At 40.6% G+C, this 27,990-nt stretch overlaps 1 protein-coding gene across 1 annotated transcript in view; it reads left to right on the top strand.

Annotated features, from left to right (window-relative positions):
• Positions 1 to 8,988: 8,988 nt before the first annotated feature.
• Positions 8,989 to 27,990, top strand: part of LOC102297513 (DNA (cytosine-5)-methyltransferase 3A) — a gene marked incomplete at its 3' end in the record, with an annotated part of 70,812 nt that continues 51,810 nt past the window's right edge. Inside the window, 2 exon segments of the mRNA XM_005931576.3 lie at positions 8,989 to 9,187; positions 16,018 to 16,240. Of these exon segments, the coding sequence (XP_005931638.2) occupies positions 16,172 to 16,240 (69 nt within the window).

The following is a 27,990-nucleotide window of genomic DNA, read 5'->3' as shown; positions in this document are numbered from 1 at the left end:
GATTGACTGACTGTGTGAGTGAGTTAATAAATACATGAGCTCACGTTTCGTTGCGTGTATGTGTGTGTGAGAAAGTAAGTGAGTGAGAGAAATTGAGTGCGACAGGTCAGGCGCGTCCTGACATGAAGCTGTAAACACCTTCAGCTCTGCGCCTGCTGGAGCTGATGGTGTGAGTGATAAGTGTGCATCTGTGTTTGATCTGCAATAAAAAGTATTTAACATCAAACTAGGAGTTTCTTTGGTCTCTGTGTGCGCTGGTCTTGATCTCTGGAGGACGAGCAAGGCTCCAAAGTGTATATATAATTACCTCTTCCATGATCTCAGCCCTCGATTCCCCTTCTGGTCTTTTATGCAGCGCAGTTTGGCCAAACAAACATATCTAATGTAATAAATCTGTAAAACAAGCTGGAGACCGCAGTCCGCTGTATTCTTGGAAAGTGATCCATTTGTAAAATTCCTTGACTTCCCTCATCTGGTTTACAGCTTTTCTAAATCCTGTGGATATTGCAGCAACTCACTGAGAACCACCAGAAAAATAAACTATAGGCCAGAGAAACCTGAGAAGTGAGGTGTATGGAGAAGAGTGTTTTTAATCATTCACATGAAGTTCTGGGTCATTAGGAAAACAAAGGCATCATCTATTTTAGACTAGATGACCCAGTAACCTAAAAAATATACACACCAATTTAGGATTTCAGGGCAAAATAAAATGAAGAAGAATATTCCGATCTTTGGTTTATCCAGAAGCACTGCAAAAATTCTTTAATATAGTTTTTTAATATATTTTGTGCATGCGTTGGATGAGGAGACCAGCAGACATCAATAATAATCGATATCAAGTCAGATATAGAATTAGAAAGAGACGTTTAGGTGGAGGTGGGTTAGAAAACTAGGTGTAAATTAAGCAGACTTTATTAATGCCATATTGGGGAAATGGAGACATCACAGCAGCACAAGTGTCAAAAAAACGTGAATTAGAATTAAATGAGAAAAATGAATAAATAAAAAACATAGTGTACAAATACAAAAACCAAAAAACCTATAAAAGAGTCATTTGTACTTTACAAACAGTTGCGATATACAGCCCTGTGGGGATGCTGAAGCATGTAAAATATTTACTCTAAAACTATGTTAATCTGACTCTTGCTGCATTATGCTGTTGCTATAAAAATAAAAGCTCCTTTAGCTCCCTGAAAAAAACCTTTACATTTAACTGAATACTATGAAGGCCACAGGCTGAAAGTAATAAAGCTGTTCTTTACACTACAAGTGTTGTTGGAGCATCAACCTCTTCAGATGCTTTAGATGCTGATAACATTAAAATATTCTGCCCAGTATTTGGAGTCTTACTGAAGTAAATGTGTTGCAAGTAGAAGGAACTCTTATTAAAGGGGCTTTAAAGAGTGCCATATTTATCCTGTTACTGGACTGGTTTATGTGTCAACATTTATCAGGCAATAACCCCAGATTAGATCTAAAATCAAACTAGCTTCCATTTACATTTATAGGAAAATGAGAAATCGTACACCTTCCTCTCTTGAGAACAGGAAGGCTGCGCAGAGGGTAATTAACACTGCCTGAGAAATCACTGGCTGCCCTCTGCCACCGCTGGAGGCCATCGCCAGCTCCTCCTGTCTCATGAAAACCAGGGCCATCACAGGTGACCCCTCGCACCTCGCCCACCACCTGTTTGACCTGCTGCCCTCTGGTTGTCGCCTCAGGTCAATCAGGTCCCACACCTCCAGACTCACTAACAGCTTCTTCCCCTGGGCCATTTGGACTGTCAACAAACACTACCCCTACCAAAAAAAAAAAAGAGTTTTTTGTCAATTATTTCATGGCTCAGGCTTCACAGGATTAACAGAACAATTAAATATCAACCTAACATGTGCACACATTTAAATAATCTAGCAATTTGTCTCTATTCTTGCTTAATTTTGACATTTTGATGCCACATTTGAATACCCAAAGAGGCAAAACATCCAGACGCTTCCCTGTGAAATGTAATGGAGTAGACGTCTGTAATAAAAGTTAATTAATATTTAAATTGAGTCAAAGCTGAGTAAAAGTTACTCTCTTACTACTTTGGCTCTCAAACGTCAGCCATTTAAAGAATGACACGAATGTGAGGGCAGCACAATAAGAGCTGCAGTCTGACCAAAAAAGTCCAACATTTCCTCCAAAAGGATCACGCACACACACACACACACACACACACACACACACACACACACACACGGTTCTGTAAGTACACCCACTGCTTTTATGTTTAAACTCTCCCTGATTTAGTGTCCTCATCAGTAACGATCAGCAGCTCACACTTTTCCCAGGAGCTTCCCTCAGAGGTCATGACTCTGTGGAGCGTATGCAGGGGGGGTTTAAACTATAGACTGAATACAGCTCATTGAGACTGTCTGTTGTTGGTGACCTCACTGACTGCTATAAATAACCCATCCCCCCCCATCCAGCAGTACACCGCCTCATACACTCACAGACACCCAGAGCTGTTGTGACCCTGTGTGGTATAAAGATCAGTTTAGCCTCTTCTTCCCAGAGGTCAAACTGGGATTAAAGTCCTGTCGGGAATCAAAATCAATTTCTTTTCATGTTTATAATAAAATAAAAGTCTCCTGCATCTGACAGTTTATCAATGAACGAGCTTAATAAATATGTAGGTCACTTATCAGGGAAAAACAATCAAATATTTGCTTATTTGAACACATTATATACGGATAAAAATGCTCTGTAGTTTAGCTATCAGAGGCCTCCCTGTTGCTTTTTATGACAGCATATGGACTGAATAATAAACAGTTTAGTGTGAAGATGATGAAAATATTTGTTTATTCCAATTTAGTTTTTAAAACATGAATTTATGCTTTGATTTCAGATGTGATGAATATTGCATATTTGTTTCTAAACAGCTGCTTCTGACATTTGTTTTGCAAAAGTTGAAATTGTGTCAATTTAAAATATAATCTACAGCATAATCAGGTCAAAAACGGAACATTTTCATTTGATATTATGCAGTTTTATTTATAAGTGGATTGAAAACACCTTTTTAGAAGTTAAAGATTCTCAGTGGACAGAGATGTAAAACATTCGGAATAAATTGTTTATCGTGCTTTCGCTTGTAGCTCCATTAATAAACACCTGAGATCACAACAAAAAGGTTAGACAAAAAAGTAAAACTTCCCAGTATCAGTTGTGTTAACAGCTTCATTATCTTGGGCTGGTGATCTAATATTGCTTCTTTTATTCAGAGAAAATGACGCTGCTGTGTTATTTCTAAACTGGAGTTTTGTTATCCACTTTATCAGGTTGTTCTAAAAAAACAACAAACAAACAAACAAACAAACCCTGAAATACCTTCAGCTGATCCAAAATGATGAGGCAAGAGTGCTGACAGGCATCAGATATCCTTTTTCTCACATATAAAGTCCTGATAAATCAAACCCCATCACATGTTCAAGCCTTCCTATTGTCCTAATAGAGCACTTCACTGTCAGGCTGCAGACTGGTGTTTACTAGAGTTTCTCAAAGCAGAGCTTTCAGCTATCAGGCCCCTCTTATGTCAAACCAGCTTCAGGATTTGGAAGACAGACAGCCTCTTTACCCGTAAGACTAAAATTCAAAATGTTGTTTTTGATAAGTTTAAAGTTAGAGCTGGATATGGTGAGTCTGAAACACCCCTCAGTTACAATGACGTGAAAACAAAAGCTTTTCACAAAACAATCTGAAGACCCATGACAAACTAAGTACCCACTCTTCCTCTAAGAGGGTAAATAGCTACCAGGTGCTGCTAATCAAACTCTCTTGATTAATTGATCCTCTGCACGTCTCTAAAGGCTGACATTTGATCTGTTTTCTGGTCCAGTCAGGTTTGTGTTAACTCCACAATCCTCCCAGGATGTGGATGTCCCAGCAAATTCACAGCAACCCTCAGAGAAACTGCAAAAAACCCCAAAGAGCTACGTCTCAGACTCTATAGGCCTGAGATAGCATGTTCAATGTTAAAGATCTTGACAGTACAATTAGAAAAAAGGGTTGCCAGGAGAAGTTTGCAAAGTTGCCTCTGAACAAACAGCAGGACTCCTGGAACAATGGGCCTCATTTACTAATAGTTCTGTGGAAACATTTCTGCCCTGCACAAAAAATGACTTTGCACTCAAAGATTTATGAAATGTGCATGCTGACCTATTCTTTTCCTCACCGTCACACATAAGTTAGTAAATCAGAATCATTCTGAACCAACAGTCTTGTGCAGTCATACAATTTGCGTACTCGCTGCATACTGCCCCGTCCCCTCTCTATATAAGGACTACCTCCAGGTGAAGCAGAGGAAGTGGTGAAATGCAAGAAAAAGAAGAGTTCAGCGTTCCAAGGAGAAGCCAGAAGAGGCACAGCTTTCCAAAGCAAAGTGTTTTCACGGGAGTGACGACCATTTAATAAATGACCACATAAATAAAAACTCTAAAATTACAGGAGACACAGACTGTGAAAACAAAGGTTTGAGATGGATTAACAGATTACAAGAAAACTAGTGGAGGCCAGAACCATGTGATCTGTCAACCTCCATGATGATACTGTAAGTGGCATCAAGGAATGATAAAAGTCTTTTTTAATGAAAGAAGAGTTCAGTCATTCAGGAGGGGCTGAGATTAAATCTACAATCATACCAGACATGTCCTGCTGGGAGGAGTAGCTCCAGGACATGCTGGAGAGATTGTATCTATCTGCTAGCCTGGGAATGTCAAGGTGTTCCCCCAGATAAGCTGGAGAAGCTGGCTGGGGAGAGCCAGGTCTGGGCTGCTCTGCTTAAGCTGCTGCCCTGCGACCCAGCCCTCGATAATTGGAAGATTAAGTAGTGTAGTTTAAAGCCTATGCTTTTCTATTTAGTATGTTATTTTCTTTAAATGCATTCTATTATAATTAGGAGTGTTTGTGGCTTACTGTAGTTTGGAAAACTCTAAATCATGACTAAAAGCCAATATTAAAAAGAATTACATTTGATTTAGTTATTATTGTTATTATTATTAGCAGTATTATAGTCGGCCTATTTCTTTAAAGACCTGTCATTTATTCGTACACATGGCCAGAGAGACTTATATTAGTTCCTAAAGTACGAACAAATTCAAGTAAAATTTTTCTCGATAAATCACAGATTTGGTCATCTGTGCAGCAGCTAAGGTTTGGTCCCAAGTGAGTCATGCAACAGGACAATGAACGCAAGCACAGCAGCTAATCTGCAACAGAATGGCTGAAAAAGAAAAGAATCAAGGTGTTGCAGTAGCCCAGACAAAGTCCAGACCTCAATGTGATTGAAATGCTGTGGCAGGACCTTAAGAGAGGTATGCATAAACAAATGCCTGCAAGGGCTGCATGCAGACACAACAACCTTCATCAGGAGTACAGGAAAGCTTTTATTTTGTCCAGCAGCAAAATGCAAGGACAAGAAGGTCACAAATCACTTTAGGTTCATGATAAAACCTGCAAAACGAATGAAGAATATAATATTTACTTAATCAAATCTTGTGATTCTTTTGGAGTAGGCTGATATTTTTAACAGCTGGGGCAAACTGAAAATGTTGAGGTGAGAGCGCTGAGATGGGCACATTATCATTTCTAAGGGAATCCTTTCACACGCTCCTCAGTCCAATCCAGCTGTTATTTTGTAAATAGGACAAAAATTAGACCACCTGTCAGAGCAGGAATTCTTCCCGCTAATTCCAAACTTTTTCTCCATTTGCAGAGCACATCGCAGCGGTGAGCGAGCAGGTTTCAACGTGTTGCATCAGGCTGAACTTCACCTGTTGAGAAAGCAGTGACACCAGAAGAAAGTAACATGCCAAACAAGAAACAAGTTGGTGTGGGTGCTGCAGGTGAAGATAGGCAGCCAAGAGAAAGGTACAGCAGCTCACTGTGAAGCCGTCTCACCCAAGAAAACAACATTTTTTCTCCAATATAGTTCCCCCAAATCACAAAGGGGATCAGAAGCATCATGAGGTGATTAGAGAGGTAAGAAATAAGCATTATTTTTTTTTAGATTTTTCTGCACATAGCTTTGTTTTTACATGAAGTACCGTAACACAAGTCCTCAAGCAGAAGTAACCCCTTCTACACTGCCTCCCTCCAAAACTACAAGTCCCTTCACGTTCATGCCCCACAGCATCTCTTTGACCTCCTTAATCTCTGCTCCCCCTCCTGAAATCTTCAGTCCTTGTGTGTTTTTTGTCCTCTCCTGGCTGCAGACTTCAGGGGATCTGATGCTGCAGACCTCTAAAAAAAAATCCCTCAAACCCATAATAACTTAAATCATTCCTCAAAACACACATTTTCAGACATTTTTTACCCTCTAGCCATTATGTTAGATTACATTAGGGTCAATCCAGCTTAATAAAAATGGTTGGTGGGTAATACTATAAGAGTACAGCAGTAAATGAACAGGGCAAAAAAGAAAAATAAGGAAATATTAATTCAACATAAAATCAATTTAATAAAAAAAAAAATCCCATTGGAATTGTGCCAGGGAGGACACACAGCTCTTAAACAGTACGAAAAAAACATGTAAAATGCTAGAAAAGTGGACCCACGTGTATAATGAATAGTGTGCAGTGGATACAGAGTGTATCCCATGCATCCACTATAAAAATGATAGTGAAAAAACTGCAAATTTATATTTTTACGCATTACCTAATTAAATCTTACGCTAAAGAACTCAGTCCTACATTTCAGGTTATTTTTAATGAATCCTTGCAAATACAACACGTTCCCTCTCTTCGGGAAGAAACTGTCGTGGTTCCTGTCTCTAAATCTAGTCGTCCAGAAGTTCTAAACGACTTCAGGCCTGTTGCCTGAGCTGTGATAAACGTCTTTGAAAAAACCATCAGAAGTGTGATTATGGAAGAGACTGAACAACAGCTGGATCCAATGTAATTTGCATATAGGCCCAACAGAGGAGTGGAAGATTCGCTTTTGACTTAATTAAATCTTATTCTTAAACATGTAGAGAGTAAAGGGACTTTTGCATCGATTTTTCTTCTGCTTTTAATACAATACAGCCCCATATTTTAATTAAAAGACTTTTAGAACAGTTTGAAATCAGGAAAAACCTGGTGGGCTGAATTTTTAATTTTTTAACTGACAGGTCACAAAGAGTGAGAATAAATGGGATTCTGTCTGACCCAGTGTTCTCCTCAAGAGTGTGTCTTATTGCCCTTATTACTCATTCTCTACACAAGCACGTGTCAGAGCAGATATGAAAACAGGGTCATTATTAAATATGCAGATGACTATGCTATTGTCAGCTTACTGAAAGAGGGTGAAACTAGCCACGGTCCACTGATTGATGACTTTGTTCAGTGGTGTGAGGAGTCTTATCTCCAATTGAATATTTCTAAAACAAAAGATTTGGTTAGTGATTGTAGTAAGCAACAAAACGGGCACGGAGTCACTTTTATTAAAGGTCAGAAAATAGAGCAAATGCAATCATATAAATATCTTGGGACCATAATCAATGAAAAACTGAACTTGGATGAGAATTGCAAATCGGTCTGTAAACAGGGTCATCAGCATCTTTTCTGCCTCAGGAAACTTGCTCATTTCCTGATTGACCAGAAATTTGTAACTTTGTTTTAACGTTCTTTTATTGAGTCTGTTTTATCTTTTTGTTTGGTGGCATGGTTCGGTCAGACCTTTGTCACAGAAAAAAACTCACTCAATCAGATAGTGAGATGGTCCAGTCGTATGACAGGTGAGTCACAGTCCCGTTTAGCCTCCCTGTACTCTAAATAGGTACAACAGATGGCTTTATCAATGCTTAAAAATGGTTCCCATCCTCTACGGGGTGAATTTCAGCTTCTTTCCTTAGGACGGAGGTTTCTAGTTTAAAGATGCAGGACAAAGCATTATAAAAACATAGCAAATTCACCTATGGGTATAAATAAAGTAACGTTAACCTTAACCTTTTATACCAGGTATTATAAATCTGTTAAACAAACCCAGGTGATACGATGTAGTATGATACAGTAGTGTCACTTGCACACAGCAGATAGTGTGACTACACATTCTTGTTATTAGTTTCTGTAATTGTGATGCCTTTATTGTTGTGAGTATTTTTCATGGACAGGCACAAGTTGCATTTTAAAGCCAAGACTGCTTCTATAAACATCGTAGCAAAAATGCACCAATTTTGATGTCTATGATGTAGAGCTACAGAAAGAACCATCTTTGCCTTATGTTGATTCTTCCTTTTTACTCGCACTTTGAAACCAGGCTCATCTTCTACATGTGATTCCTTCTGTGTTAAAACACTTTTATAACAGAGATTTTATCCCATGTTTCCTCCTGTGTATATAGAAATATGCATTTTATTAAAATTCATATACTAAAATTCTTACTTATTAAGTTTCCTCCTGTATTGTATCACCTTTTTACAGTATTTAACTGCATTTTATTTTGACCTTTAATTATTAATATAAATTGTTCAATTTATTTCAGCTCACTGTTTTATATTAGGCTATTATATTGCACTTTATTGATTTTTTATTGGACTTTTTCCTCTTTAGTTGAGCTCCAGTCTGTTGGATAATATTTAAGTTTAGTCATAATTTTTTTTTTAGCTTGTCTACTGGAAATAATTAAACTATTTTCTTTAATTTCCGCCCTCTGTAATACAGGAATTTACCCACTTCTGAGTTAAATAAAGAAGATTTTATTTTAAATTCATCCAGCCAGCTGAATCTTAAAATACTGTAAATAACTGCACGGGTTAAAGCGGGCTCCCGAGGTAGCTCTGAACTGAAGCTCATTTTCTACACACCTGTCTCCTATATGTTTTTATGGCAAGCCATTTCGGCGTTTTGAATAATCAAACGGCGTTTTTTTACGCCATTTCTTAACCAGACGTGTTAGAAAACTCGCGATATTTGGCTGAAATGGCTTGCTTCCGCAGCCTCTGCAGTTCGAGAAAGTCAGCGGGAGGGGGGAGAGAGAGAGAGAGATTGAGTTGTGTGTGTGAGAGAACGCCGACGGGAGCGCGCAGCAACGGAGAGAGAAGACCCGTTTGAACGCGAGGAGAGAGAGAGAGAGTTTGAGTGCGAGTGGGTGTGAGAGAGAGAGATCGAGAGTGAACGAGAGGAGAGAGAGCGACGACCGTGAGGGTCCGGGTGCCTGAGGGACGGACGACACGGTAAATATAAACGTTACATTTTGAACGCACACCGGCACCCGTTACAGCCGTTAAGTTAGCTAATATTCACCTCCTAAAGTCGTCGCGCGCTCCGGAGCCAAATCGTCGGTTCCGTTTTAGCAGATGATGTGCGCGTGAAGACGGAGCGGTACACGGGGCGAGTGAACTTGGGGACTTCTTTTGTACAGTGGGAGGAAAATCACCGCCACCGGACAGCCGTTATATAACGGATGCTTATTAACCGATGTCCGGCGGAGGGTACAAGCCCTGCTCCCTCCGCCAGGCTTCTGCCCCCCCGCAGCCACCAGCAGGTAACGTTAAACCGGAGCGCACCGTCCTCTTCGTTCACCAGATGCAGACAGACACATCAGCGCGCGGAGCCGGAGTCTAGGCGCGTGAACAAGCAGGCGGTGGCGCGCATGCCGGGGTTAACGGGTGCATTCGGTCTGAGACGCGCCCCCGTGTGTGTTTTTTACCTGACCCAGTAAAGCTTATCGTCGCTACACACTCAGACACGTGCCTCTCACCAGCTGCCCGCCCCGCAAACACCCCAGCCGGGATTATACACCGGTTATAAGAGGCCGTCCGGTAAAGGCCACGTGAGGTCGCTCACAATATTAATTGTTATATACTGCACGTTGTCAAGGTAGCAGGAGCAATAACCACACTTCCGGATGGGGCGTTTAAAATAAAAGTCGACACAAAGGCGTTTGTTTGACTACTTAACGGTACTTAATCACAATATGACATTATTATAATCTTTAAAATTTATCTGACGGAATTTATTTTGCTACAAAGATATCTGCAGTATTTTATTATATTTTGAATATGCTGGTTACCGGTATATTTGGGCTTGTAAAATGTCAGGAAACTAAGAAAAACACGTTGTCCATGAAATCCCCAAATTATACCATCTTAAAAAATGTCACAAAAGATTGAAAAACATAAAATCTTTTATTTTAGTAGTTTGAATAACTGAATTTTACACAATTTTGACATAAAAGAAAACTAAAGGAACAAGAAAGAGGTGATTTAAGTGGCCATTTTTCTAAATAAAGTTCCACATTTAGCTAATTTTACAAGTGGGCAATGTTTAGAAATACAATTCCCTTTGAAAAGAAAAATAATACATAAATGAGAAAGTAAATATAAATAAATATAAATTAATTTGTTATAAATCTGAAAATCTACTTCTGTTATCTTTGTCTGTCGATCTCTGTTTTCATTAACATCAAAGCATTTCATGGGTGTGTTTTAAATAACATATCCCTTACTGCTTGAATCCAGAAAGGCCTCTTATCCCAATACTGCTGAAAGAATTTAAGATCTGTTTGTTTATATGTTGAATGTGATGGTAATTATTTTAGAAATTTCATTTCATATCTTTGCAAAATTTGGCTAAAACACTCAACTAGTTAATTATATATAATTTATTAGTTGAGAAATAGAGATTGGGGAATGATATGAATATTAATAATACGTTTAAATGCAATTTCTTTTACAAAATTCTATGCACGATCTAACTGGACATCTTTCTCCAACAACATATACGTTTGATAATGTAAATATCTCAATCTGACAACTTTAAGAACACACAAGATATTAATAATATGTTTCCCACCTTGTGTTCTTTTAACTATAAACATGGTTGTAGTACCTTAGTTTTTGCATATGGTCAAATGTTACACCAGAGGGTGAGGTGTGTTGTGAGTATTTTGTCCTCAGATGACCTGTGTATTTGCAAAATCTGTGAAAAAGTTCTGTGAGTACAGATAACTAAGTGCTACAGTTTGGGAAATGTGCATAATTGTAAACCCAATTTAGAAAAAAAGAATTGGTCAGTGTTTTCATCACTTAAAAGAAAAGTATCATTTTGCCTTGATTTGTAAAACAACAATAATAACAGGATAAAAACATTTGCAAACAAACAAGGCAATTTATCTTTTTAATAGGATGTAATGCTTTTATTGTGAAAACTAATCACTTATCACTTATGTTCCTGTCTTGTCGCTGCCTTATTCTCATTACCTTAACCTTCCTCTGAAGCTTTTTCTCTGCGCAACCATTTCTCCTCCCACCAATGCAGGCTTCTGCTTGGGCCTTTGACTAGTGGCTAATTTAAACCACTGCTGACATGAAGACTGGAACAATTTAAATCAGTGTATATTGACTTGCTATAGGAGGGTGAGGTGTGTGTGTGACCTAAATACTTAGGACTTGGAAGAGTTAGTTGGCTTGCAGCCTGGAGTTTGTGCAGGGTGCCCCCGGGAATGGCGGGGTGGATACTGTACAACCATTTCTGCAAAGTTTCCACTCTGTGTTTCTGCTGGTAACCCTGGCCCACCGCCTGTTGTCTTTACAGTAGGTGATGTAAGGCCTGAGCATGAGGAGTGACATACTGTACAATGCATCCTGAGTAAAGCCAGACACACTGGCTGCGCTCACACTGCGCTCGAATCCAGATCACTGCTGAAGTCTACAACACCACATTTTGAAGCTCCTTTTTGGGATGAGTTTCTGACACCTGTCTGAACAAATCACACTCACAAAAGCACAGAAACAACAGACTTCGCACCTAGCACACTAATCCAGGGGTGTTTATCTGAAACAGAGGCCATCCTGTATGGTGTAATCCCCAAAGATCAGCTTATCCCTTTAGCCACTGATTTAATCTGTGATTGAGGTTTATTAAACCAAGAGTCAGTACTGATTTAATTAGTGTTATATGTGGACACTCCAAAACCGCAGTTTCAGTCCTTCCCTCCTTTTTTCTTCAGAGGAGCTGAAAAACAAACAAAAGAAACCTGACCACTTTATTATGATTTCCATGTCACTTGTTACCTGAACAATTTTTAGAAATTAAAGCTTCTACCAAACTAATGTGACTTGGATTTCATTGTGGACATTAACCCTTAGGGTCAGGATGTTTTCATAACAAGTAGTCCAAATCACAGATTGACATATTAGCAACCAACCTTATGATGTGGACGCTTTCGCTTTGATGAAGTTTGATCTGTTTTCGGTCTCTTCTTCCTGCAACATGATGGCATTCCTCTGCCCATCGGAGACCCTCAACATGAACAGTTTCCCTGTGCTCATGTGTTTATATTAGTCTAGCCGTAGCTTTGTGCTTTGTGGGTCAGAGTAGAGATGTAGGAAGTTTAGGCTTTGCATGCATATCTGATTTTATTACTCGCCATATATTTGTATTTTATAGCTTATTTAATCTTGTGTGTACCTGCCCGCGGGTAGCTAAATCTGTAACAGGAAAGCTTTTCTCTAGTGAACAGTTCCTGAAAAATGGAGAATAAAACTAAACTGAAGTCACTTATTTAAGCTCGCAACTCCCCAAGAACTGGTCTGTCTGAGGACAGATCTCAAGACTGGTTTATTCCCGGTTTCAAAAGTGAAGCCAGTGTGGAAGTGTTTTAAATTTGCATTCTTTTAATGACCTTGAGCAAAAAGCCACCCAGATGTATTGAAGTCTATGGGAAAATTAACACCACTAAACACTTTCCCCATGAGTTTATGGTCTCCGTTGCTGTTTTTATTTCATATTAAATGAAAACAATTGTTGATTTTGTAAGTTATAGCTGAGTGCACTGAAGGAGAATGAAGCAGAGTTATTTTTCTATGATCTGACAAGCATCTGCCTCACGAGCATATGACTCTTTTAAAATATAGTCTGGTTTGACCAATATCTGTACACCCAGTTAAAGTTCCTCTTGTAAGGAGAAAGTTAAGATATAAAAAAGATCCTAAAAATGGTTAATAGAACCATTAGTAGTTAATAGAATGATGAAAATTTCATCTGCTTTGGAAACACCTGACATAGCCCTAAAGCTATTAAAAAAAGCATTGTTAGAGTACTTTTGCATTAAGAGGTCATAACACTGAATAATGGTCACCGTTTGAGCATAGATTTTTGCATTTCTTACATAACTTGTGTTAGTCTTAGTATACTTAACAATATTGCCATAAAAACAAGATTAGCAAGCAGATGCTAGGACATATTCTGACATCTGATGGGAAGAGTCAGTCCTAATAAGGCTCTCTTTCAGTGTTTAAGTGTCTGTCACAGGCATGTCTGGCTTGGTTTTAAGGCATTTCATGTTAGGGCAGGGTAAAACCAGCGTCTTTCCACAAGCAAATCTTGCCACTCAGCAGCCATGAAGTGCCTCCAAATACTAGATTAGTTATTTAAACCAGGACTGACAAAGATGCATCCAAGTCAATAGTTCTTCATTTTTGTGATAACATGCATTTCCATTCCCGATGTTGGGTTTATTAGAAAAGGGTGAAAATAGATAGAAATGAATGCCATTTCTTGATCTAGAGGTTTTAAGTAAGTTTCAATAATAAAGATATTTTTGCACAGTTCTTATCTAAACCAGGTTCACACACACACAAACTCTAACCCTTATAATAATTCAGACAGCCTGCATTTTAAATTAAAATTGGCCATGTAAGACTCGAGTGCAACCTCAAGATATAATAGGAAAAAAATCAGAATAAATTAAAAATAACCTAAACATTTGAAAGTTATGAGAATAAAATGGGGGATACCTAAAAGTGTCAGACTTAAAAGAAAATCTGTAAGATTATTTCTAAATAAGTGATAAAATAGACAGCAATTTAAAAGTAGACGTAACAAGCAGGACCCCTCTTTTAGTGAAAGGTGCAAACCGTCAGCGCATTTTTTCCTAAAGATCAAAGGCTGTGCACTAAGGACAACAGTTATGGGACGTGATGGAGTGATGAAAGGCTTTAAAGGAAATAAATCAAACCTAAAACAAACAAGCAGCCAGGGCAGAGTAATTTGAACTGGTGTAGGATGTTCACTCGTTTCTGCTGCACTTTGAACAATTGCAATAAGCTTACTTAGAGGAATACAAGCATGCAGGACTATGCATTTGAAGGTTTCTGTGTTTTTCCACTATGATCTGTTTGCAAATGGAATGACCATAAACTCAATGAATGTGGAAAAGCTGAGATATAATTTGTTTATTTCAAGGTATCTCAAGTTTTGTGTCATCTATTTTGCAAATCAATCAATTAATTTGAGTTTTCTGCTAAAATTTAAGGGATTGGGGTGAAGGGTTTCTTTCAGCTCGGCGTAAGGTTTCAGCTTTTTAAAATCTTGGCAGTGACCTAGGTGAATGTTTTCAAAATACTGCTTTATACTTAAATTATGCAGCGGTTTTATTAGTCCAGGTCCAGGTCAGTTAAGAATTGTGCTGCATGTGGCGCATAAACTAAAAAGATGTATAATAAACTTTATTTTCAACAATCACTGAGGCACAGAAACTATACTCACCAGTCAAATCTGATAAAAAGAAATCAAACAAACAAAAAAACAAACACAAAGTTTGCTGACTTTGCCCCTAGTTATACTTCTCCCTCCATCTTCCTCCCATAGATATCAGTTAGGTATTCTTTGAATGCCGGGACTCTCTCTTATAATGCCTTTGCTGAAACATAGAGGGACTGAAATGTGATCGCAATCAGTGTTTTAATCTCCCAAGAAGAGCTGTGTCAATAGAGCTGTAATGCTTTCTTTGTTTGCTATCTTAAAATCTGTTTTTTTTTCCTGTTTGTATCCCTTACATGCAATTTTAAACTGTGAACAGACATGCACGCAATAGCTTGTTATTCTGCTACAGCGTGTTTTCCAATAATTGTTCGTAAATACCCCTGTAATACACCTAAGTGCCTACAATCTGCCAAAACAGCTGGTAAAAAAACCTTTAGGGCTCACATTTCAAGCCATATGTTTATTAAAAAAACAGGATTTTATCTTAAAAACATATTCTGCGGTTATAAAACTGTCCCTGTGCTCACTTTGCTTTGTTCCTGCTCCTTGGTTTCGTCATTAATTACCTTCCATATAACAAAAAATGTTAATGACAACGATGAGATGAGAGGGTGATGAAATGAGAGCCAATATGAATTCGAGTACTTACAAGGTCACACATGGTTGCCTCTCCACTGAACACCTTTCTCACTGCTGCCTTCCACTCAACCATTCGAGCTCAATAATGAGACACAATGTCCTAGAAAAAGGTTAATTGTTTATCAAATAAAAGCCAAATCGAATGCTTCCCATATATGATAGAGTCTGCTTTATGTCATTGTAATGTGAGTATCTGTGGGTTTTAAATTGTTAGACAAAGCAAAAAAATGTAAGATCAAATAAAACTTGTTATGGAAAATTTTTCTTACTTGTTTGTTGTTTTATATTTTCTTCAATTATAACCCCCCCAAAATATTATATAAACAATTATTGTCAAACATGCCTGAAAAATGCAGAAAATGTAGGACATATAGGAAAAAGAACCAAAACAAAATAAAACGTGATACATCACTGAAAAATACTTCTGTATTGATAGTTGTTGGATACAGTGTGATTGGTACCACAAGTACACAGATCTTTGTCATGCTTGTGGTCAGGATTTTGATTTGGCCTTATCTGCAGTCTGAATGCAGCCACTTTGTCTAATAAAATGGGACAGTTTCATCAGGTTGCATCAATCACTCTGTGACAGCAGTGATGACAGCTACCCTGATTCCAGCAGACTACTCTGAAGACACCTGCATGTCTGTTAATATGTCAGGGCTTAGAAGCTGCTTTTCTGCTTCCACCCGCCAAGCACAGTTCACAGAGCCATACCTGTAGTTTACCTGTAATGTGTGGGCAGCTGAGAAAGTAAGAAAAAGAAAGATGTCAGTCACATGCTGAGCATGATTCCTTACTCAGACCTGACAAATATGCTCCAGCTGTACGTGTACTTATGTGTGTGTTTGTGTGTGTTTTGTCTTTCTTCCCGCAGGAGAGGGGGAGGTCTGAGGGAGCGCGTTATCGTCTGACAGATCGAGACAGGTTGAATGAAGCTGCACCTGGTGCTTCTGAGGGCATTTCCCATGTTTTGATTTGCTCTGTTTTTTTAACTTTCTAAACTTGGTTTCACCGAGCTGTTCCCTGCCATGCCGTCCAACAGTCCTGCTACTGGTGAACCACCCCAGACGCCAGAGAACGACACTTCTAACGATGTGGTGAGCAGGAGCTTCAATATAAATAATAATACTGTATTTACGGAAACAGTCTAACTGAATCAGAGTAGCAGTTATGTCTGTCACCGTGTGAAATTTTCACTACGAGATTATTGTAGTCAGAAGAATTCACAATAAAAATGTTATCACAATAAGAGCTACAAAAGCTAGAATGCTAAAAATTGTAGCTAAATAGATTAACTGAAAAGATCTAAGCCTGATTGCTAACTCAAATTTGTAAATATATGCATGTGTAGAAGCTTTTATTTTTAAAATCTGATACCTTAAAGCTTCCTGGAATAACTAGAGCTTGTATTGAGATCATCTGACATGTTTGGGATGAACCTGATAACTTTTAACAACTATCTAAGGTCTTTAAAGTTGAAAACCTCAGAGAAAAAGCATCATGACGAAAAACTGACTACAAACTGGTAAACATAGCTAAGTCTGGGTTTTATTTTGAAAATCTGACATATTTTTAAAAGCAGTTGTCTCACTTGTTGACTATAGAGAAATTTACAAAAAGTACAAATACAATGCCAGCATATCCTAACACTTCTGGAAGAGTCCTAGAAGTACAACAAACGTAAAAATAAAAAAATTCCATTTAGAAGAGACATGAGTGTGCCAAAACAATGAAAGTACCTTCACATTAAAACATGAATTATGAAACACTCTCCAAAAGCCATAAAAACTGTGACAGTGTCCAAAGTACTGTGATAAATCCATTAGGCAGTATATTGATGAATAACCCGTTAATAAAGGCTTGAGTTATTTAAATTATGAAACATTACATCAGTTTTATACTAATTGTCTTGTATGGAGTGACAACAGTAATTATGTGTTACTGTATAATGTACAATATTTACCTCTTTAAACAGTTTTGTAAAACTAAATGATTATGTATTGGAAACACTTAAGTAAAGTACCCAAACTCAGCTGTAACCCTTGTACAGTTCAGCTCCTGCTGCTTCTGTCACTTTTATCATCACTGCTTCTATTATTATACATATTGAAGGAGTACTACTACTGTTATTTTTGCTGCCACAGATATTATTACAGCCACCACCTCTTTTACTACAGCTGTCATTACCACCACTATTTTGGCTTCTTAGCTCATGGTTGAGAGCTTTTTTTAGCCAGCGCTCACAGAGAAGCTGGCAAGTCTGACTGTGTGTTTGTAATAACTAAACTTGTAGTGTTTTTTTATTTACATTCACTACAGGCCTTTCTACTTTCCACACTGTTGTTTGACCACATGTACAGTAAACGAGACGAGTGCAGGGTTTAGACTTTCAAATGGTCTTTAATTTTTTTTTTTTAATTTTGGACACAAGTAAGGAGACAGGTGAAAAATGGCTCCATTCATTTGTTTTACTGCAGCCCAGGGTGGCCCTCGTCAATCTGTGAGAAATTTGTAGTTTATTCTATAGTCGTGTTGTTATAAAAAGGCCCACCTCAGTTGCCAGCTTCCCCATTCACATGATGGCATCAGACCAAAACAAAGTTTCCCTTATAGAGCTGTTCTTTCTAACTTCCTGAGATCTAACTCTCTCATAAAGAGTCGAGCAAAGCCAAGAGAGAAATCGGAGGAAGTCTCAGTTTGAAGACAGAGGGGAAGTGATGGCAAGGAGACACATAAAAGAGGTGTGGGAACCTGACTCATGCCAACTGTAATCTATTGAACAAGACAGGAGCCAGAGGTGCCGGCAGAATAGCTCAGAGAGTAGCTAGCAAGTGTTTTCAGAAAATTTGCCCTTTATGCAAACAGATGGCAGTCTGCTAGTGAGCAAAGCATTCACAAGGAGGTTTTTGGTGTGGCGCTGTATATAAGTTTGCAATCAGTTTCACTTAGCAACTGCTAAGTGGTTGCCAAATGGTTGGTCACCAGTCTCCTGTCTTGTCCTACTGGGGCCTTATCCATTTGACCCTTAAGAGTCACATGTCCGAAAAATGTTGAAAGGTTAATTTCATGTAATTGGTGGTCACTGCAAAACCTGAAATGCAGAGATTCCCAAAGTGTTGACTGTTTGTCTTTTATGTGCCCCCTAACACAAAATTATATTGTAGCTTTCATAGTAATGATAATACATTTTATTTGATTTCTCTTTTCAAAACACAGAAAACAACGTCAACTTACATCATGAAATTTACAACTAGAACAACATTAAGAGAGATTAAAATCCTAGAATGATATGAGTGCAAAACATATAAAATTTAAAAAACTTAATAGTTAAAGTTGATATACTGATGTGAACAGGCAATGTTTCGGGCTATGATTTAACTAGTCTAGCTGACAGAGTTGAAGTTGAAGATGAAGCGCAGCGCAGCTAAATACCTTTAAATCCATTTTTGTTATTAACAGCAGCTATTGCCCTTCAAATATATTTGCATCACATTAGTAAGACGATGCAGCCAAAATGCATATCAAAGTATATTAAACAGTTAAGATAGTAAAAAAAATCACATCTGAAGGGCGCCACTGACAAGAGCTACTAACATGCAGAGGATAGAACAGCAAGATAAAGTAAGAAATGGATGATTCAATTAAATGCACATACAAATTGTGCTAGTTGGGAGTTTATGTAAAGTCGGCTGTGCAAATTCATTCTTGCAAGCTGAACATATGTTTATAGGTTGCATGCCATCCACAATTTTCTGCATGGTAATATACAATCACAGGCTTTCAATACTTCACCAGCAAACCTGTGAGTCCACAGATTTCTTAGGTGCTGCTCCTTTTCCCGAAATCACCAATCAGAGCTAAGGATGAGCTCTGACAAAGTAGATCATCTTTCTTCTCTAATGCCTGTGCCTGTCAGCATTTACAATACGCATATGCTTACAAAGACAGTTTGATGACTGTTGAAAGGTGTGCCCCGGGCGTAACAGCGATATGTAACATCCTAATCATGTGAAAAAAAATGTTTTATTTCATTTCCACAGCATTTTGTTTAAAAATAAGTTATTTGTGTTTCTGACCAAGTGTGGAGTGTTTATTACCTTCTAGATGTGGGTTTAAACATCCCTTTAGCCACCTACCTGATCTCTCCTGGTGTATGCTGTGAATGCAGAACTAGTAATAACAGTACACAAATTCAGACAGTTTCTCTTTGACGGTATATACGAGGTGCAATCAAAAAGCTCCTCAACCATACCTATAAAAAGCAAAAGCTATAAAAAGCAAAAACCTTTTAGCTTCAAGGTTATCTCCATGTGGAGCTGCACCACTCCATTGTCCTTCAGAAAGCTAAGTCTTCGATTTCAGAAAGAGGATGAAGCCAAGTCTCACAAGCTGGGCTGGAGTACAGGGTTCCCCACAAATTCTTCTGAGTTTGGGGCCAGTGGTGGCGTTGTTACTTAAAAAAGTAATGCATTGCGCATTGTGCACCACTTTAAAAAAAGGAATGCGGTATTTTACCTATTTACTCCATGGAAAAGGTAAAAACCGTGGATTAACAGTGTTGTTTGCACCACACTGGCGGCACAGAACACTGCTTTTGCCTCCGTGACTACAAACACGCAAATTACCAACTCCGGAAGACAATTAAAGCAGCCAAATGTGAGTTCAGGGACAGAGCGGAACAACAATTTGACAATCCTCGGAGAATGTGGCAGGTATGAAGCGTTGACCCCCATCGTGAGCAAATGCTTTGAGAGGCTGGTTGGGGACTTCATCTGCTCTGCACTACCCAACTCATTGGACCCTCTACAATTTGCAAACCGCCACAACAGGTCCACTGATGACGATATAGCCCTGACACTACATACTGCTCTCTCGCAGGTGGAGAAAAGGGACATGTATGTGAGAATGTTTTTTGTACATTACAGCTCAGCATTCAGTACCATCGTTCCCTTGAAGCTGGACAGGAAACTGCAGGACCTAGGATTGAGTACCTCTCTCTGCAGCTGAATTCTTAACTTTTAGTCTGACAGACGCAAAGTGGTCAGACTGGGCAGCATCACCTCATCCCCCGTTATAATGAATACTGGTGCACAACAGGGGTGTGTACTGAGCCCTCTCCTGTACTCACTCTACACCTACGACTGCACGGCCACTAGCAACTCCAACATCATTGTGAAGTTTGCAGACAACACAACAGTGGTGGGTCTTATCACCAAAGGTGATGAAATGGCTTACAGGGAGGAGGTCAGCGCCCTGACACACTGTTGGCGAGAGAACCGTCTCACTCTCAACATCACAAAAACAAACGAGTTGATAGTACACTTCTGGAGAAGTAGAGAAGCACACAACAACATTACCATCAACGGCGCTGCAGTGAAGCGAGTGAGCAGCTTCCGTTTCCTAGTTGTACATCTGGCAGAGGATCTCACATGGTCTGTTCACACGAACAAAAAAGTTCACTTCACATATATGCCATTTCTTTTGCTCAATAGTCATGCTGCTGACCTCTGTCTATTTTACTTTGTATATATGTATATATATACACACACACACTCACACATATATGTATATATATATATACACACACACTCACACACACACACACACATATGTATATATATACACACACACTCACACACACACACATATATATATGTGAGTGTGTGTGTGTGTTTGGTATATATATTTAGTAATATGCATACATTCTTATATTTGTAAATATATTTATTATAATTCTCACATTCCTGTTCTTATATTTGGTTTGTATCTTATGTTTCTTGTGTTTTGCACACAAGAATTTCACCCACATGTGCTGTACCAGTGTACCAGCACATGTGATGTGACAAAAAAAGTGATTTGATTTGATTAAATTTTTTTGCACTGCTCACTGCATGTGGCAGCACAGTAGCAGATAGTTAGCAGTATTGTCTAAGAATAAGAAGGGCCATAGCTTGAATCCTGGCGGGAGTTTTATTCACTGAAGTGTCCTTTGGGTACTTCCGCTTCTTCCTGCAGTCCAAAGCCATTGATATGAGGTAAATAATGTGCTTGAAATGTATAGAGTAAAGTGCTGTTTGACTGTGTGGTTAAAATGTGGCTTGTAGTCTAAAGTGTTTATAGTATGCAGCAAGACTGGACAAGCACTGTATAAATGTAAGTAGATTAAATTACTCCATAGCATGGCCTGAAATACAAAGTCGGATAGTTATCAGTTAACAGTGCAAATCTTAGGCGACAGGCCCATTCACTGACACAAATTGTTTTGCCAATGTGTTTTGGACACACACACACTCTTTTAGTGTTTACTTATAAACACAAAGTTGACAACCACTTGAAAGAGTACTTCACAGTGATTACCACACGACTCTGTGTAGAGGCTAAAATGCTACAAGCCTGACAGCTCATTACTGCTGTAGTCACCTGTTGATTATCAGGCTCTGGCTGCTTGGCATACACTCAGCTTCACCATCACTCTGAGTTCTTTGTGACATTTGTGTTAGCCTGCTGTCTGTGCAGATGCTTCCTTATTGTTGTCTGTTAGCAGCACTGTATTGTTGTTACTGTCCTGGATTCAATTTGTATTTCACTCTTTTTATTTCATGCATTAAAAATAAAAATAATCTTCACCTCTCCATTCCTCAAAAGCTGTAGACCCCCAAAATATTTTCCTCCTCCCTGAAGGGTTATCTTAAATAGGTCAAGTAACCAAAAGAGAAAAGGCCTGCTTGGTGATTTTTTACTTCTATCTGCCATTTTACACATATTAAAAAAAACTCTATAACTGTCACAAGGGGTAGTGGAGAACTGAAAAGCAGAGCGGCACAACAGCTGGAGAGCACGAGCTTGATCTGGGACACGTTATGAATGCGCATGTTGTGCGGTAACTTGAGGCGAACAGACACGGGGTTGACAATGCCATGTATGGCAAAAGGGCCGATGAACTGGTGTGACAGTTTTTTTGATTCAACCCACAAAGTGAGTAGACAGCCATACCTGTGGTCCCACAGCATACTCCGGGGCCAGGTGTCCGATGGCAGTCAGCAAGCGCCTTGTTCGTTCTTTAGTCCGGAGTAGGGTGGCCCGAGTCGCACGCCAGGCACGGCAGCACCTGCGGAGGTGAGCTTGCACAGATGGAACGGAGTGCTCACCTTCGATGGCAGGAACCAAAGGTGGTTGGTATCTCAGGGATGCTTTAAAAGGAGACTTTCCAGTGGCGGCAGAGGTGTGGCTGTTATGCGCATACTCAATCCATGGAAGCTGTTCACTCCAGGTCGACTGGTTATGGGAAGAGACGCAGCGGAGGCTCAAGCTCCCGGGTAGCTTGCTCAGATTATCCATTGCTCTGTGGGTGAAAGATGATGAAGAGAGACTGACCTTTGCGCCCAGAGCAGAGCAGAACTCCTTCCACACACGTGATGTAAACTGCAGCCCTCTGTCCGAAATGATGTCCTCAGGGAACACCCACTTGTTCAAGGAGCCTGAACACGTGGTGGTGAGGTGCCGGGCCGTCTCCAAGGCAGTGGAAAGTTTCGGAAGGGTGACGAAATAAGCTGCTTTGGAGGAACGGTCGACAATGGTTAGAATTGTAGTATTACCCGTAGAGGGCGGTAATCCAGTGATGAAATCCAAGGAGATATGCAACCATGAGTGAGCTGACGTGGGGAGAGGCTGAAGAAGGCCCGACGGAGGACGGTTGGAAAGTTTATTCTGAGCCCATGTAGAACAGGTTGACAAAAATTCCCTGGCATCTTTAGTTATAGTGGGCCACCAAAAGTAGCATCAGAGGAAGGATATGGTGTGGAGGACCCCCGGGTGGCACTAGAAACAGGCGGTGTGAGCCCACTGGAGAACCTGGGGGCGGACAGATGTAGGAACGAAGAGGCGGCCGGGTGGGCAGGTTCCCGGATCTGGCTCAGATTCTTGTGCCTCCTGGATGAGTGGCTCGATCTCCCATGACACGGCCCCAATTACGTAGGCGGGAGAATGGGCTCGGGGTCCGATTCCTCTTCTGTGGTGGAGAACTGCCGGGAAAGGTGGTCCGGCTTCACATTCCGTGATCCTGGCCTGTAGGTGATAGTAAAATCAAAGCAGGTAAAGAACAAAGCCCACCTAGCCTGCCGGGAGTTGAGAAGTCTGGCCGAATGAATTCTTATCCTTTTTGTCAATGTGTGGGTTGTGGAGCACAAGCCAGGAGTGGCCTAATACTAGCAGGGTGAGCGGTGCCTTGAATGCAAAAAACAAATTCTCTCTGTGTGATTACCCAAAAGAGAGAGAGAGAGAGGCTCTGAAACATGGGTAATGCCGGGTAGACGCTGACCTGACAGTGCATGAACACGGAGAGGGTTTGGCAGTGTTTCTAGCGGCGAGCGAGCTGTCAGTGAAATTCGACTCCACTCCAGAGTCGATGAAAACAGAGAGAGAATAGGGCTTTGGAGCGTGATGCCACGCCCCCTCCCGCCATGACAGTAGGCCAAACAAAGCACACGGAAGCGTCAGCTATGGTTCGTACGTGCTGTGTTGTCGGTTGCAACATTAGATCACACGATAGGGAAGGCAAGAAGCTGGAAAATGGGCTCTCTTTTCATCGTTTCCCCTCCTGGAGGCAACGGGAGGGATCTCATGTATCCGATATTACTAAACGAAGACGTCAGGCTTGGATTGCAGCGGTCAGACGAGCGGATATCGAGTTCTCTGCCATCCCCAATTTTTTGTTGGTTTGCTTGCGGCATTTTCTTTCCGGTGAGTTCTAAATAAATTCATATCTCGCTTAATAGGCTTTTAGTGTTAATTTGAATGCGCTGAGGTCATAGATAATTAGATAAAACATCCTAATGTGTGATGCTGCAGAACCACGTCATGTTGACGGAGTAGCTTATTATTTGGCATTATTGCAGGCAAACCAGCATATGAAATATGAAACAGAAAAGAAAAGTATGTTTATTTTTTTTATTCAAGATCTGTTCACATGTACTTAGCAAGTACATACACATGAAATGCAAACTATTTACATGGCAACGCACAGCTGGCAGCCTCTGGCTGTATCTTGGTCATATGGTCAACGTACTCACAACGTGGAGGCTTAAAAACGGCCAAATCTTGTACCCAACCGTTTGTGAATTAGATGTGCGCCTCCAGGAATTTATAATTCCGAAAATGATTCGCCGTGTATGCGCTGACTCCACAGACAAGGTACACGACGATATCGGGATAGGACAACAGCGGTAGGCTGTCTGGTTTTCCACTCCACTGCCTTTTTTCATACGGGTCCACATTACCGATGCACGCTATTTTTTCCAAGTACCGTCTCTTGGCGTCTGGGCGCAATCGATCGCGATACAGCCCTTTGTCTTTTGCACTGATTTTAAGCATAGTTCTGGCAGTCCTGCTTCCAACACAGTGTGTTTGTTTTGATTTGTGGTCTTCTGATATGGCGCCGCGATCCCACAATGCACTGCGGCGTGACGTCAACTGCAAAGCCCTATGGGAGACAGTCTGAACACAAAGCCTACGAGGCAAGAGGAGTTTGGGGAAGGAATTATCACTCGACAGATTGCCCACCAGTATTCCCTCTATTACTGGTGGGTGCGCCCTTTCGCCAGTGCCAGGCAGGTGGAAACCGAGTGGCCCTTGCAGCTGCAATAAACACACTGACCGGCGGCGAAACAGCATTGGCGTTCCGTGGGCAAAAGCCATGAGCGTCCCAGCTGCATGGGTTCCTCCTCCTCTTCACCGAAGTCCGACTCGCACGGCCCACAAGCCGCTGTGGAGGCTCCATGAAGTCCCAGGGGTTCATAACCCAAGCGTGCATGTGAACTCCGGTGCGCACGTACTCGATCATGCACTCGATCACGAAGCATCAGCTCATTTTTGAGTTCATCATTGATGAGAGTAAGCGTTGCCCAGCGGTGGCTGCAGTGGATTTTTTTGTCAAACACACTTTTAAACTTATCAAGGAAGTTAGAAAAAGACATTTCAGGGGTAGCGTGAAGCACTGCCTGCGCCCATGTCAGCGCGCGATCCTGGAGTAATTTTAGCACCATCATTAGAAAAAAGTTGTGGCTGCTGACGAAACTGGAAAGAACATTGAGTGAGGAAGCCAGCACATTTGCCAAGTTCTCCAGAAAAAGCTCTAGGTGTAGGTAGGAATCTGTCTAATAGAACAGGTGTAGGAGCTGGTGCTGTGGCACTTACGGTTGGAGCTGCTGTCTCTTACCGGGGTGTGGTGGCGGGTGGATTTACCGCCAGAGGTGTTCGCTGGGCTACAGCCTGTGTGAGGTTTGCAAGCTCACCTCGAATATTGGTAAACATCTGCTCATTACGCTCCAGCATTGCCACCAATGTGGCGAGAGTGGGGGTCGAGGCCGCTGAATCTGCTGAGTCCATTTTGTGGCTGGATGATTCTGTCAGAAGCGGTAGCGGAGACTCAAGCGCAGAGTAACACAAGTTAACAACATAACTGATTGCGAACTGTAATGTGATTACTGAATAAAGAACTGCGTTACCTAAAAAAAAATTGTGTTTGTTCAGCCAACACTAGTGAGGTCAATGGGCACTTAAGTTTTCTTTTTTTGTGATAATAAATAATGGGCAGTAATCAGCTGTCTCACTACGGGGTTAGAACGATGCCACCTTAAAATGAAACTAAAAAGAAATATTGTAACTGCAATAAATATACTGAAAAATCTTGTATTGAAAGTAAAAAAAATTGATAGTAAAAAATGATTAATTGAAACTTTACATTTTTTGTTTTCGCTTACATTTTTTTTTTTTTTAGTTTCAATCCATTTTTGTCAGTCTCAATCCTTTTATTTCAGTTTCAATTTGCTGCCACTGTTTTGGCGTCCAGGGGCATGCTTGAGGGGCGGCGATTCTGACCCAAATGTATTTGTATACATTATAGTGCTGACCAATGACTGTAGAAAATAATAACAACTTAGCGGCTGCAGTCACGGACAAACTTGTATGTGTGGCTGTTCTGGAATGGCAGATGCTGAGAGGTTCAACGTTTACGTTACCGACTGTTTCAAACTGACAGCCTGATGTGTTCTTCAGTAAACTGGACTACCCAACAGAAGGACCAGATTTTCGGTAAGTTAAATGTGTTTGTAAGCTAATCTATAACTAATGTCCTTAGCTAGCTAGCTAGCTAAGATGAGCACTTGGCTGTTGGGAAAACTTGTTTTGTAAAGTTCATTTAGCTGATCTGTGCAGGTGATTTGACTAAAGAAATCAAGATTAAAGCACCCGGCTGCTCAGTCACTAACTGCCGTTACTGTATTATTATTATGAGTATTATACTGTAAGAGGATCAGGCTGGACTCTGCTTCAGCTCCTGTGCAGAGCTGATTATTAAATATGTGCAAACAGCAGCATGTTTTCTGTTTTCTTGCCACATCTGTAAGGACAGTAACACCAACTTTAAAAAAGCTGGCACTTCAGCAACCCCTCAGTAACTACGGATTAAATATCCGTCCATCCATCCATCTATCCATCCATCGATCTTTGTCCGCTTATCCGGGGCCAGGTTGTGGGGGCAGCAGCATAAGCACAGAAGCTCAGACCTCCCTCTCCCCAGCCACCTCCTCCAGCTTGTCCAGGGGAACACCAAGGCGTTCCCAGGCCAGCCAAGAGATATCTCTCCAACGTGTCCTGGGTCTGCCCTGGGGCCTCCTCCCAGTGAAAAATGCCTGGAACACCTCACCCAGGAGGCAGCCATGAGGCATCCTTGTCAGATGCCTCAACAACCTCAGCTGGCTCCTTTCGATGTGGAAGAGCAGCGGCTCTACTCTGAGCCCCTCCCGGATGGCTGAACTTCTCACCCTGTCTCTCAGGGAGAGTCCAGCCACCCTTCAGAGGAAGCTCATTTCCGCCGCTTATATCCATGATCTCGTTCTTTCGGTCACCACCCACAGCTCATGACTATAGGTGAGGGAGATTAACCAGTAAATTGAGCGTTGCTTTTACACTCAGCTCTCTCTTCACCACAACGGGCTGGTACAGCGTCCGCATCACTGCGGCCCCAGCACCAATCCGTCTGTCGATCTCCGGGTCCCTTCTCCCGTCACTCGTGAACCCATATAGACACACAATACGGTAATATTATGTTGAAGCATGGAACGTATTACTCTGCGAAGCTCCTGACTATGGTAGCCGTAATGCTCCAACAATCCATCAAAACATTTTGGCAGATTTTTGAGAGCCATGTACCACATAAAATCAATTTGCGGTCAGTAAGCACAACCAGAATTCATACATAGAGCACACTTTTGAGAAAATTAAAGGATTTTAAGTGCACCTTATAGTCCGAAAAATACATTTCTAAAAAAGTTCTTGTGCTTAAAGTGCTTCACTGAGCTGAAATTTAAAATTAAAATATCTCAAGATATATAAAATAAAAAGAAAGTCAAAATTACAAGTGCCTCAAAGGCTTCGAACTTAACATCTTAGTATCTGAACATCTTACCTTGGGCATGGGCATCTGAGAGGCTACGCCCTTGACTATCTCTGATTGGTTTAGACCATAATGTGTGTCTGTTGTTGACCACACAGAGACTTTCAGAGTTCGACCGGTGCGACCTAGGATTTGGCAGAACATTACCACATTGGCAGAATGTGCAGATGTTGCTGTGCGCTATTGGATTATTATTCCCCTTTTTGCACGACCAGCTCCCGATCATCAATCTTATGGTTGCAAGAAAATCAAACCTGTTTGAAATCCTGTCGCCCCTTGTGAGAGTATCAACACAACCTCTCACACTGTGCACGCGCAAACACAAAAATGGAAGTGAAAAAGTCAGAATAGCATGGCAGTGCAGGGTGTGATCTGGGCACAAGTGATGGATGCCCA

This window comes from Haplochromis burtoni, unplaced genomic scaffold (genome assembly GCF_018398535.1).
Source record: "Haplochromis burtoni strain Fernald_Lab_line unplaced genomic scaffold, NCSU_Asbu1 Contig_147, whole genome shotgun sequence".
NCBI lineage: Eukaryota > Metazoa > Chordata > Actinopteri > Cichliformes > Cichlidae > Haplochromis > Haplochromis burtoni.
The sequence above is the reverse complement of the archived record's forward strand: the minus strand, read 5'-3'. Positions and strand labels throughout refer to the sequence as shown.